This window comes from Sturnira hondurensis, unplaced genomic scaffold (genome assembly GCF_014824575.4).
Source record: "Sturnira hondurensis isolate 20B ecotype Veracruz unplaced genomic scaffold, ASM1482457v3 Scaffold0021354, whole genome shotgun sequence".
NCBI classification, from domain to species: Eukaryota; Metazoa; Chordata; class Mammalia; order Chiroptera; family Phyllostomidae; genus Sturnira; species Sturnira hondurensis.
Window position 1 is genome coordinate 13,491,311 of NW_028093985.1, and position 13,635 is coordinate 13,504,945.

At 37.8% G+C, this 13,635-nt stretch overlaps 1 protein-coding gene across 15 annotated transcripts in view; it reads right to left on the reverse strand.

Annotated features, from left to right (window-relative positions):
- Positions 1–974: 974 nt before the first annotated feature.
- Positions 975–13,635, reverse strand: part of MEF2C (myocyte enhancer factor 2C) — a 159,751-nt gene continuing 147,090 nt past the window's right edge. For 9 of the 15 annotated variants that reach the window (XM_037032006.1, XM_037032004.1, XM_037032012.1 and 6 more), the window contains 5 exons: positions 12,824–12,996; positions 11,276–11,299; positions 10,303–10,432; positions 9,553–9,688; positions 975–3,613 (listed from right to left, as the gene is read on the reverse strand). In XM_037032006.1, the coding sequence (XP_036887901.1) occupies positions 3,292–3,613; positions 9,553–9,688; positions 10,303–10,432; positions 11,276–11,299; positions 12,824–12,996 (785 nt within the window). In that variant the 3' untranslated portion in view covers positions 975–3,291. The remainder of the gene's footprint in view (positions 3,614–9,552; positions 9,689–10,302; positions 10,433–11,275; positions 11,300–12,823; positions 12,997–13,635) is intronic. The other 6 variants (XM_037032018.1, XM_037032014.1, XM_037032013.1 and 3 more) reach the window with 3 other exon arrangements.

The window sequence follows — 13,635 nt, forward strand, 5'->3', positions numbered from 1 at the left end:
AATGCTAGATTCCACCTTTGGGAAAAAATAAGCCATTTTACTAAAAAACACAATTTTAAAAAAGGTTGAAATGAACAGCCTTCCACGCACCAATGCATACAATATACAGTTGTGCCGCTTGCGTGTATTGCATCAGTGTTACCAGTATTTAAGCTTAATATTACCAAAAAATCTTTTAAAATAGGATTAGGTATAACAACACTTGTAGCTGTGTAAAATGCCACTTGCGGTTCTTTGACTTGCAATGAAGAATGTCGCCTAAAACGTTACCTAGGATGGGCTATGTAAAATACTACTCCCTCAGGGCTCTGCCCCACACTCCTAATACAGAGGATTGACTGTGATAAAAACGCAAACCACACTAGCTTTGCAAATACAATAAGTGGTGAATTACAGATAAGGTATAAGGGTAAAGGTAGACAGTAATTGTTTACAGAAAGTGACTCATCACAATCGAAATTGTGCTTCTTCTCATTAAATCATTTTTCAAACTTCTCAGATTATCTCCTCGCTGTCTTGCCACCACTGTTTGTGAATTCAGTAGTGGGAACAAGAGATGACTGGCATCCATTTTCAAGTGATTCTGTTCTTTCCATGTTCTTATAAAACTATTGTCAGAATTGCTATAAATAGCCAAGGCTTCTGCTGGTACTTCAGCATTAGAAATTCACTTTTTTCTTTGTCGCTGAGGCAAATTGCAGGTAAAAAATTTATATGGCTATTTTTTCATATTTTTACATAATGACCCTTTCCCACCCACTGATAATTTTCTAGTGATATTGATAAAGTGTTTTGCAATGACAAAGAACATCTGTGATATGTTTGCATATTTTATACACATCAAGTTATAAGGATGCATTGTAAGGATGGGATCAAGTTGATGGCGAGAAAAATGATTTTCTTCATTTTCTTCCCCTATACATGAATGTGTGTGTGCATATTTTCAGGGATGATTTTTCTATTTTTCCTTTGCATAAATGTTTTTCTTTCATGTTCAATGGGTACCTTGAGTAGTGGGTTATATGAAATGATTACTAGATTTTTTGTTTGTTTTTAGTATATAAAACATTAGTACAAGGCAGGTTAGCATCCCATATGGATACCACCAAAGGTGCATTGTGATCTAATTGTAGATTTCAGATTAAGTTAAGAAAAATATAGCCTAGTTTAGTAAGGTCTCTTGGCTTTTGCCACCCAGCGGCAGCCTTTTTCAGTGAGAAACACATAGCAACTGTGCAAGGGAAAAAAAGGGGCGGGGGTAAGAAACGTCCTGCGCGTGATGTAGCAGGGTCGAGCTTACTGTCTGCATCTTCTTTGCTGTGTATGTCAATGCATGTGATCGGAGATGAATCGACAGATCTTCACATTCCAAGAGAAGGAAAATCATTCCTGGGCAGAATTCTCTTTTCAACAACAAATATGAACTTTTTGTTTATGGCACTCACTTTTTAAAGGGTCTGAAAATTAATCCCTGGTGGACAAATATTAGACAAGTGTCATCATTACTTCTTAAAAAATTTAAAAAAGGGACATAGAGAGGTTCTTTAATGGGATTTCTTGAAATGGCTATTAAATCTCTTTATTGAAGAAAAAATAGATGACATACATGCTTTATGCAGAAGTGACATTTGGGGGTCCTGACACACTGGGGTCGTTCAACAGTCCTATACCGCTGACAAGGTTGAGGGTCAGTTAAAATTATTAAAGTCAGATGGAGAAGCAACTATCCCTTTACCTGCTTCCTTCTTGTCTAGCACCCAATCTTTCACATTTTTCTTCTGTGGGAATTTACAACTTATACACCAAGGAAACTTCATATCACTTGTTTCTAGAGCCATATTTGCAGGACATGGGTCCCAACACAGCTTCTCTATTCTGGGAATATTTCTAAAAAAAACATAAAATTCTGGGCTGAAAACCAATCTGATAATTTAGGATACAGATAAGTTATGGTATGCACTTACTGAATTCCAAGTTGCATGGTGAATGATGAGATCAGATAGGGGCCCGGCATTTGGTAAAAATTAAAAAATAAAAAGGATAAAATAAACTAATTAGTGTATACAATGGATGTCAGTTGACCCGATAGATTGCTACTATATTAAAAACAATTTAGGGTGTTGCAATGTGATATGTTCTAATCCCACAGGTTATCCTTTTGACAGCTGACCTTGAACTTATAAAATGTATGCAGAGTAAAAGAAAACAGAAAGAAAATAGTTACTCAAATGTGCAACTGCACAAATATCCCCCCTCCCGCTATTAAGATAACAAAACTTCTGCTATTACCATAATATTATATATATTAGAAAGCTATACACAAGCATGTTAATTTCACAGATTTTTTTAAAAGATTCTTAATATTTTATATAATTAGAAATACACATTTCAAAAACAAAACTTCTACAAAGAGAAAACAGTTATCTTGGTTAGCAAAGCATGGAGTTCTTCATGGCTTAGGGTAGTGCTTTCTATACAAAAAGTCCTTTTTGGTTTTTACAGGACTGTTTAAAATATTAGCGAAGCTATCAAGGGGGAAAAACACATTTTGGCTTAAGTAAACTACAAAAAGCCACAAATGCTTTGCAAACTCTGTCTTACCTTTTATATGAAAATAAGCAAAATGTAATGTACATATTTTTATACTTTTATTTAATAAGAGATGCAGACCCATAATTCTTTCTTTATTTAATTAAATACGTTAGCCCTCAAACTCCACATATTTTTTTAATAGGTATGGTCCTCTTTTAATGGTCACTGATCCTTCTGACTGAGTGCCATACGCCAATGATATGCTTGCAGGTTTGTGAGCGTTCTCTGGATGGTAGGTGACATTAACCAATGGCCACCCTTTGCCGGGTCTGTCCAAAACATCTATACATTTTTTTATATGTTGCATAACAGCTGCTCTCTCTTTCAGTAAAGATCTGCCGCTTTTGGCAAATGTTTCCTTTTGTCTATTTACATGTAAATAACGTTGAACCTGCAACATGACACTATCTATTGTAACATACATTTTGCAAAGGAGCACAACAGTGAAAAGAAGTTAGCCTTAAAATCTATTTTGTACAAGTGTTCTGTTGTACAACTCAAGTCCTAAGCTTATCTCAGCATTTCTGTTTATCTTTATACTGTATCACTGAGGCAATTTAAAAGTACTTTTACAAAACAGAGTACCTGACTTTTTTTTCCACACACAGCACATATAATGCATATCGACCCCCCTTCCCCATTAAGGTATAGCACACACACACACTGCAAGAAAAAAAAAACTATTAAGTAATAATCTGATCATGTTGCCCATCCTTCAGAGAGTCGCATGCGCTTGACGGAGGGACTTTCCCTTTCGTCCGGCGAAGGTCTGGTGAGTCCAATGGGGGAGTGGAATTCGTTCCGGTGATCCTCTCGGTCGCTCCCGTCATAGGAACTGCTACAGCTGCTCAAGCTGTCAACAGGAGATCTCCCCGCCTCGTGGCGCGTGTGTTGTGGGTATCTCGAAGGGGTGGTGGTACGGTCTCTAGGAGGAGAAACAGGTTCTGACTTGATGTTGAGGCTTTGAGTAGAAGGCAGGGAGAGATTTGAACTCTGAGATAAATGAGTGCTAGTGCAAGCTCTGTAGGAGGAAAGGAAACCCAGTTACAGATGGAGGAGGCCTGGAGCCCCCAGGAACTCACAATTACATAAAACATCAGCTTCAAGACTCGCATCGACACCAGAGCGTGGCCAGAGTGGGGAGAAGGTGCTTAGAAGCACAGAGAGGCATTGCCTTCTTAGGGCAATTTAGGATACCTCTGTTGGTTTGCCGGGCAGTAATTGCACAGTATCGAACTGGCCCAGGCTCATGTATAGCACCTCTGGTTTGACAGGCTTCCTCAGGTATAGGTACCAGTTTGAAAAGGGTGAACCAGACATGCTGGAAAAAGCACTTTTTGTGTCTGTGGAATTTCTCCCTAGACTAGTTCCAAAATTGAATTTAAGATTTAAGATGCAGTGTTTAGCTTTTGAATCAGCCTTCCTTGATTTACTAACGCCAGTGTTTGAACATTATTGTAAAGACTTTATTATGGGTATAAAGGTTTCTCTCAGCTCAATAAGCACTTACGCACTAAGTTGCATCATCTTCCAAGAAAGTAAAAAAGAGTTCAAATTTCAAGTGAATAGAATCCGTAAAAGGCTACCTATAACCACACCTAGCGAAAGCTTGAAGAAGGGAAAGAAGGGGAAGGGGGGGAAGCTGAAAATTATCTGCAGACATTTTAAGTACTCGCTTAAAAAACACTTAGACTTCCTACCTCACTGAAACTGATAAAATTGTACTGTCTTCATCCTTTCTCATCCTTTTCATGGGATGAAAATGCTGTTTATTTTCCACAATTAACCTCAACTTTCTGAATGTTAGTCTTACTCTGCTAGGGTACTCAGGGTGCCACCCCACTTATTTATAATGGGCATTTATTAGTGAATCTGGATTTGCCCAAGAAAAGTTTGTTGTAAAGAAAGATCTACTGTAATTTTATTTGGTTTATAACCCTTAGCCCTTATTCGTTCTGGGAGAGCCTAACTTGCTCTTATTTCAAAGTGTGGAAGAATTCAGATACTTCTAATTCTGGAGGAAAAAGCATTGAGTCCTGAGGGGAGATTAGCCATCTCAATGACTTCCATCAGGATAAACGATAGTAACAGCCCTGATAGGAATTTTGAGAGGATTGCACTGCTCTTATATTCTGATTGTGCTGACACCCACAGCTAGAGTCAGCATTACCTGCCCTCACTGTCCAGAGAACACAGAAATCTCTTTCACTGAGGAAGAGCCACAGCAAAGAACACTCCGTAGACACACCCAGTTTAAACAAAGGAAAGCAAGCCTACCTACCCATGTATGTGATTATGTTACCTTCCAATGGGGAGAAGTGGATGGCATTAAAATGTCATTATGAGCCACGAGAAAAACGGGTATATATTTCAGAGCAAAAGTGGAGTTATTTGGGGCTGGCTTTTTGAAAGATGCAATTCAGGCTCAAGATGTATAGAGACACAAAATTAGTCAGAAATGAATTTATCTTTGAGTGATGTTTTATACAAAAGCACCACCTACTGGCAAAGAATTACTTTCCTTCTCTTATTAATAGATGAGATAATGTCGAAAATGACATAAAGGGGAATTATTCGTTTTCCTAATGAACCTTTCTTTCTCTGGTTTTTATGGTCTTATAGAATCAAAGCAGTTTTGGCATTTATGTCAAGATACTTTAGTGAGTATATATAATGTTCAATCACCTGTTTATTTTGTGGGCTACACACTAATTTTCTAAGAGTTTTAATTAAGTAAAGTTTAAGTCAGTAAGATATTAAATGGGAAGGGGACCTGTATTTCAAAAGGATCCATAATGGTAGGCTATTTTATCTTGTGTCAACATTACTTAATAATTCATTTTGATGTCAGAGGAAATCAACTTTTGATTTCTGGAAGGAGGAATTTTCCTGGCTCTGGATAAGAAAGACCATTTCACTAAAATTTAATGAAATGTCTCTACTATGAATCACACACTGTTTGATAATGGATGTCAACTAGGAGTCTGAAAATAAAGTGGCATATCAATAAATAGTTTCGTCTGCCCTTTGACATTTAGTTTGTGTTCATAAGCTGGGGACATGGAAAACAGAAAGAAGTATTTGGTGATTTGGACCAGCAAAAGCAGTTAATCTGGATAAAGCAAGCAAAAAGTAATATAATGAAAAAGCTATTTCTTTTTTTTTAAAGACTTTATTTATTTATTTTTACAGAGGGGAAGGGAAGGAGAAAGAGAGGGAGAGAAACATCAATGTGTGGTTGCCTCATGAACGGCCCCTACTGGGGACCTGGCCCAAAACCCAGGCATGTGCCCTGACTGGAATTGAACAAGCGACCCTTTGTTTTGCAGGCTGGCACTCAATCCACCAAGCCACACCAGCCAGGACAAAAAGCTATTTCTTTAATACAGTGTTTGGAAGCTGCATTATCTCCCAGTGTCAACTGGCTTGCACAGGTTTTGCCGTATTTCTTCCCCATAAAAGACAAAACACCTACTGTTATCCCTTCCCCTGAACAGATAGCAAGTCCCTAAGTTTATCTTTTAATAGCATTTCATTTTACACTGAAAGCATATATGAAGCATTTTGAGTAGTTCTGGAGACTCTAAATGCACAGTAATGATATATAAGTGATATGTGAAATTCAGCTTCATTATACTGTGGTAGAAGATTCAAAATAGAATGAAATTTAATTGGCTAGCCTCTGTTATCGAGGAAGAAGTTTCTTGAAAAGAAAAAAAGGAGCATTAACAATCACTTAGTTGTATACAAGGCTGGGTTCAAATATAAGCAGATTAGTTTACTTGTTCTTGGAAACAAAATTTGTATAGACACAGATAATCGTGAAAGACTTCCTATGAGTAGGTGATAAAGAGGTGTGTGGGGAGGACAGAAGCCAGACGTGCAAGGTGCCCCTGTCACGTCCTCTGCAAGGTTTCACCGACTACAGATGCCTTCCAACTGCAGGACACCTACCCTTCTCCATAACTGTTCAAAAATGAAACATGACTGGAGAGTTTTATTCAAATTTCTTACTGCTTCCACCTGAAGATTAGGCTATCAGAGTATATTTAACCTAACCTTTTAAAAGTTTTCTTTACTCAAAGTTACCTCCTTTCAGTGTGTTCGGAACGCTCACATCAACAAAGATAATGTATAGAAGTGCTTCCAGAAAACAGGCTGCCCTTGTTGTAGGGGATGGGAGGAAAACACCTGCACATTTGGGGGTCTTTTTCTCAAATCTATTTATTCAAATGGCTTTCACTAACCTTTGATGGCAAGGTCCTTCTGCCAGTTGTCTCTGCTTCCTACATCAAATCAGGGTTTTTTTTTTTTCTTTAAAGATTTTATTTACTCTTAGAGAGGTGGGAAGGGAAGGAGAGAGAGAAAGAAACCTCAATGTGTGAGAGAAACATCACTGATTGGTTGCCTCTTGCATACCCCCAACTGGGGACCTGGCCCACAACCCAGGCATGTGCCCTGACTGGGAATCGAACTGGGGGCCTTTTCGTCCACAGGCTGGTGCTCAATCCACTGAGCCACACCAGTCAGGGCTCAAATCACTTTACAACATTTATCTAACTTGCTCATATCAGATACTAGATAGTGTTAAAAGTATAGTTTTGAAGAGTTAAAAATATTTCCATAAACAAAATACAGATAGCTCTTTTGTACTTTACAATTCTGAGAAAAAATTGTGGTGACCATCTTGGGCTTCTGGGATTATCTACTTCAGCGAGGCTGAAATGCGTTTCACTCTGCTGTGAGCACTGCGTCTATCCAAACTAATGTGAGCCCACCACACATGTGTATGAGACCACTTTAGCCAGGGGGAAAAAATCAATTTTTACAACTAATTTACACTGTAAGAAACTAAGTCAGCTCAGAAAGTTCATTTTTATATAAGTATTACAACTTGGGATTAAAGAAACATTTAACATTCAATTGTGTGAGCATGGGTTAGTGCATTTGAAGGACGCTCCTGTTGAAAAGTTACTCTGGGTGTGCATTATGTGTGTGTGTGGGGGGGGGGGGCTGGGGTTGGGGGCAGGGAGGAAGGACCAAAGAGAAGGAATTGTAAATAGGTAGGTGGGCCAAGATTAGAAGGATTGAACGTGCATCCCATCCTATCTGAGGGATAAGGGAAGTGATTGCATGCAATAAAAACTCCTAGACCAAATTCAGAATCCAATTATGCACCATGAGAACTGGTGTTGAAACAAATCAGAACTAAACAAAATGCTTCATGATTGTCTGTTGTAATGCAGTTCCTCGCTAGTGGAGTCCTCCCCTTTCTCATTAACTGAAACCTCTATTAAGAGCAGCAGAGAATCAGATTCTTCCCATGAAATAGAAGGTAATTTGAAAATTGTAGGTAAAATACACCAATATGGGTTTTATTTGTAAAATGCAAATTGTCAGATGCTATTAAAAGGAAAAGAAAGCCACATTCAAAGAAAATACAGCTTTTGACACTGATAATTTCGAAGGAAATCTAGTCCTGTAACAGATGAATTTTGTGAAAAATGAGAAGTAAACAGCAACCTTTCTTTTTGTCAAGAAGCATGCACACGGTGGATCACCACGGAGCCACAGCGGCGCGATGCCACACGTGTGTCTATTTGAAGGTTGCCTGGACAGCATAATATACTTTGTGACAATCACCTAGAAAAGTGATTGCAATGCATTTCTACTTAGTCAACATTTCTGAGAAAATTTAACTGTTCTAGAAATGCTCTGATGATGATCAATATTTAATATATCTCTAAATTTAACAATTTTTCAAGAAAGCAGAGCAACACTGTGGTGCAAATTTAATTTATTATTTACACGAAAGCTTAGCTTTCTGACAATAGTCATTAGTGAGCAGGGTGCACGTAAGCACGCAGTGGATGGGTGAGGACCCTGTTGCCAGAGTGCTTTGCTTTATGACAGCAGTCTGCTGAAAGCAGCTGGGCTGGGGAGGGGTGAGAACGATGCAGCTGGGACACCAGTCAGTGATTTTTATTCTGCCCAAGTTGTGGTACGCTCATCACCACCTTAGAAACAGAGAGGTGGGACTAGTTAACTACTCTAACCAAGTGGTTCAGCGGGAGAGTAAAAGTGAGGTAGGCATACAGAATGCTTCCAAAATGCAAAAACTCGTTTTCTTTAAATATTTTATACTCTTCTAGTATTTTCTTTTGAAGGTTAATTGCAGTTTTAGAATTATTAATGAAACAAAGTGTGGGCTTTGATTTGTGTTTTAAATTTTAAAATAAAAACTATTTGTTTTACAGGGTGTGTGAATGTGACTTCAGAGCCTTTAAAAGGTTAGAACATTTCCATACTTTAATGGTGGGAGTCATTTGTGTGATAAAGGCATTATCTCAAAACTACCACCAGGGGGCAGAAATACACATCTTCTGGCCAGAAAAACAAAAAAAAATTTTTTTATACCCAAATTTAGATAATTAGTATATGTATGCACATATACATATATGTGTATGTTAATGAATACAATATCTATAAATATACACTTTGGATAAATTATAAATACATGAAATCTGTATATCAATGGAACAATTGATCTTATGAGTATTACTGTAACATCAGAATGAACTATGTGGTTTATGCTAAGTGAGGATTTTTCTAGTATCTCAAAAAAATTCAAGAACTTACAACCAAAAATGTTGCCTTATATCCCCCATGGGCTACATGAAAACTTAACTAAATAAAAATATGTTATTGATAGAAGTGGGAATGAATATGGTCTAAAACAACAGGGAAATAATTTACATCCTTAGCACAGAGCTCCTTGTCCTCTTAAAGAATAAGTAATATTTAAGCTGCCTGAAAGCTATCGAACAACAATGACTTTCAGATTTTGATAAGGTAGAATTTTATATCCTCTAATGGGACATGAGAGCACAAGAGAGATTGCCATTTGTCATTTAAAAATGCATTGTAAAGGCGTATTCCAACAGAAATGACACTGCTTACCCCAGCTGACTGAGGGCGGACGGCGGCATGTTATGTAGGTGCTGCTGTTGCCAGCCAGTCACCGAGCCCAGGTGCAGGGCGCTGGCGGTGTTGAACCCGGACAGAGACGACAGGTCAGCGCTGCTCAGGGAGTACTCTGGGGCACAAACAAATCCGTGAGGGAAAACACTTAATCTGGACATTGTCAAAGGATGGACCGAATACACCTTTTCAGTTTTAAAAACATTCTACTTGTATTATGCAATGATTGTTATATATATATTTTTTTAACTTTTGGTGTGGGGGAAGAAAGAGAAACACATCAGGGACAGTTTTAATTTAAAAGAGATATAGTATGTACCAAAAAATAAGCATTCTATGAAAGCTTCAAAGGAACACAACTCGCTTCCAGTTTATTAGAAGTACAATGAGGTATTACAGTTTATACATATTTGATGATTTAGAAATGTTTTTAAAGCAATCCCAAGGAAGTGAGCTATCTAGTACATTAAAGAAGTAAGCGCTCAAATTTTCCTTGAAATTGTTCTTCTCTATTGAAGTCAGTTGGGTTAGTAAAACTTTCAGTCCCTTGAAAATGTAACTAACTATTCACTCTGCCTTAGTAATGAACAGGTAATCATATAGTGCTCTGAACACCACAGCTACTAAATAAAGCCTTTTTAATACAGATTAAAAGGTAGTCTCTTTTTCATCTTGTTTTTTAATAAGAAAGTATTTAATGTGTTATTTGAAGGTGGCAAAGCTACTCACCGGTACCATATGTTGTTGAAATGGCTGATGGATATCCTCCCATCCCTTGTCCTGGTAAAGTAGGAGTTGCTACAGAAACCACTGGGGTAGCCAATGACTGAGCAGACTGGGAGTTATTTATCCTTTGATTCTTTTAAAGTAAATAAAAAGACATTGGTGAAATTTTTAAAAAGTTAAAAATATTAGATTTCAGTATTGGTTTTGCACATAAAGATATAACTTGGTACAAACCTCATGAAATTAATCATTTAACATGTGTCTCTATGAACTCTGCCAACCCTATCATTTACAATCTTTCAAGAGACCAGTTGTTACCATAGTAACCCATTACATCAGTATCTCCTAGGCAACTGAACTAGTAACAAGTACCATTGCTTTATTATGGGTAAAAACAGACTATGTTGAAAACTGATGAAATATGTATACTGTACTTCTATTGTTTCAGTTTTTATTCAAATGCAAATTAAAAAAATTAAAATCAACCACAGTGGTTTTATCGTCAGTTCAATATACAGCAGAGCAGACTGGTACAGTTTCATGCTATATTCTGACCAGAAGGTGGTGCTCTGTCCACTTTTTTCAAATTCTTCTAAACTTCCCTCAAACTATATGGCAAAGCAGTTAACAAGTATATTTAACTCCTCACAGCAAGGAAATTTAAGATTCACATAAATTTAAAAATCATGAGAAAAATTTCTTAGAAAAAGAGGTATCTCTGTGGTTTCAAATAACTAAGAAATTTTGGGGGTGCTAGAATTTTGTTATAAATTGAGTCCTAAAATAAATAGAAAACATGGCCTTCATTGGCAGAGGTTGACACAGAAAAATAACCTGAACTTGAAATTAATGGAATTTAAATACAATCAATGTCGACACACTATGGTAATCTCCCAAATCCTCCCATTCTGCTAGAGCTAACACTCCACGGACAGCCCTTGCCCGCGCCGTGTGGGGAAATGCTCTCACCACTTACCAAAAGCAGGTCGACATCCTCAGACTGAGAGCATGGGGAAGGAGTTCAGAAATTAGTGTTGGTAACTATTTATGATTGGGCAAAATCTTTTCAACACGAGGAAAAGCATCTTCTGATAGACACAACAGTTGAAACGCCTTAAAACCTAGACTCCAAAGATAACTCCTGACAAAGACCTTCTTTGTTTCCCTTAATGAGCTGTTTGTCTCCAATGTGAAGACAATCTATCCAGGTTTCAGCCTGGGTCAGTGTCTCAACATTCATTATTTCACTGTCACATTTTGGGGAAAAAAGATTGTCCTTTAAAATCCCACTTGCTCAAGGAGGGGGAGCGCACCTGGCTGGCACTCAGAGTCTCTGGGAAAGCAGCAGTTTTACAGGACTTGGAAGAACTGCGCCGATGGAGACAGCCTGCCCTGCGTGGCCCACACTGCTTGACTGTGGCCCTGTGGGAGGTTTTATTTATTAGACCCAGTCTTCTCCTAAGGGAATGTTACATATTATGTGATTTTTTTTGGTTTATATTCAAAATTAATCTGCACTGGGCCATAATAAACTAATCAGCTTGCAGGACTGTTTTACCCTGAAGCCTGCCACAGAGCACAGAAATAAAAAAAAATGTGTTTGCAGAATGATCTAAATTTGTCTACAGAATCTTGATTTTTAAATGTTCTCACTCTTCAGCAAAGCTCATTTGGAGAACACTGATGTAAGTCTCTTTGTTGCTGAATTTAGTCCCATAATATTATCTTCACCTTAGACCTGCAGACACAGGAAAAAGAAAAATGGGAGGCCAGGGATATTCTTTATATTTCTGTTTCTCGTTTACTTATTTATTTTTACAAGCGCCACAAATTTTTTTTGATTTTGTAAAATATAACTTTTTTTCCCCAAAATGCCTAGGATTTTGAAACAATTTGCTTTTTGATGGGTAACTATCCGCATGGAGCACGCAGAGGGAGAGAGGGAAGATGGAGTGACGCCGTGCACAGGCATGTGATATGTTAAACGTTATTGCTACAATATACCCAAGACTGTGATGCATTAAATTTTATTTTTGCAGCATACTTAAGAAAGAATTGTCGGTTAACAGGAGAAAGTTCATTTAGAAATTACAGAAAAGGTTTTTTCATTGCCAGCCCTTTGAGGACACAAATAGTTCAATATTTTAAATATCTGTTATGAAATAATATACTTCATCCTGTGAGTCTGATTCTACTATTGGCCAAACCACATGTCCCATAAGCAGAATAATAGGTAATTTTTTCTAATTATAAATTCAATGCCTTAAAAGGAAATGTTTTCTTTGTCCCAGAACACAGTCCTGCAGTGGAGTTCACTGGGATGCTGGTCCTTTTTTATTGGAAAAGGGAATGAGAACCAGTTACCAGAAATAATAGCCAAATACAAATAGGACTCCAGCAATAGCACTGATGCGTTAATTTTATGGAAGTACTTAAATAATTCATAGAGTCAGACAAATACAAAAACAGCAAAAACCTACACAAAACATTATCAACACTGATTTAAAATGTAGTTATTCATTACCACGGATGGCATGGTATTCTTGCTGCCCGGTGGAATAAGAACTCGGAGATCTGGTTTACGGTTATTCATCCCTAAATTCATGGGGGGAGGAGACTTTGCTTGCATATTCTTGTTCAAGTTACCAGGTGAGACCAGCAGACCTGGCGAGTTTCGGGGGTTGCCATATCCATTCCCTGTTGACACAAAACAGTGAAAGCACTCATGGAAAAATCTAGACTCAGATATGCTTCTAGAGAACACACTACATGAGATGAGGGATAAATTGTAACGGCCTAAGACATATAATAACATGCAATGAAAATCCACAGGATGACTGGCTTAGCTTCCATCTGAAGAGTAACTCAATCAGTTATTTAATATTTCTCTGAAGATTAAAACGTTTTCATGAGAAGAGAGCTAATATCTACCAACTTACTCAGAAATCAACATACACCCTTTTTTTCTATGAAAAAAACTCTGGAAGAAAGTCAGACAGTCATTCAAGGTCTAAGAAAAGCCCACAATTGGTCCTGCACTTTAATTGACTGGCTTGGTGGAGGCCTGGCTGGCATGACTCACTCTTTCAGTTCAATGGTTTGGGTTTTATTTTGTGCGTCTGTGTGTCCTGAAATGAAGAAAGGGCACAGCAGTAAGGCTGTAATTTCTAGGACATGTAGGAGGAGTAGCCTCTTACACAGCGTGCTGTTCAGTTCCCTTTTTCTTTGAGTGATTTCTTTCCACGGTTTTCTTCTGTCTCTTTTGCCCTCAAGTTCAGTGTACAAACCTGAAGGCTTGCTCTCCTGGTCACACAGAACTTCAAAAAGCAGGACTCC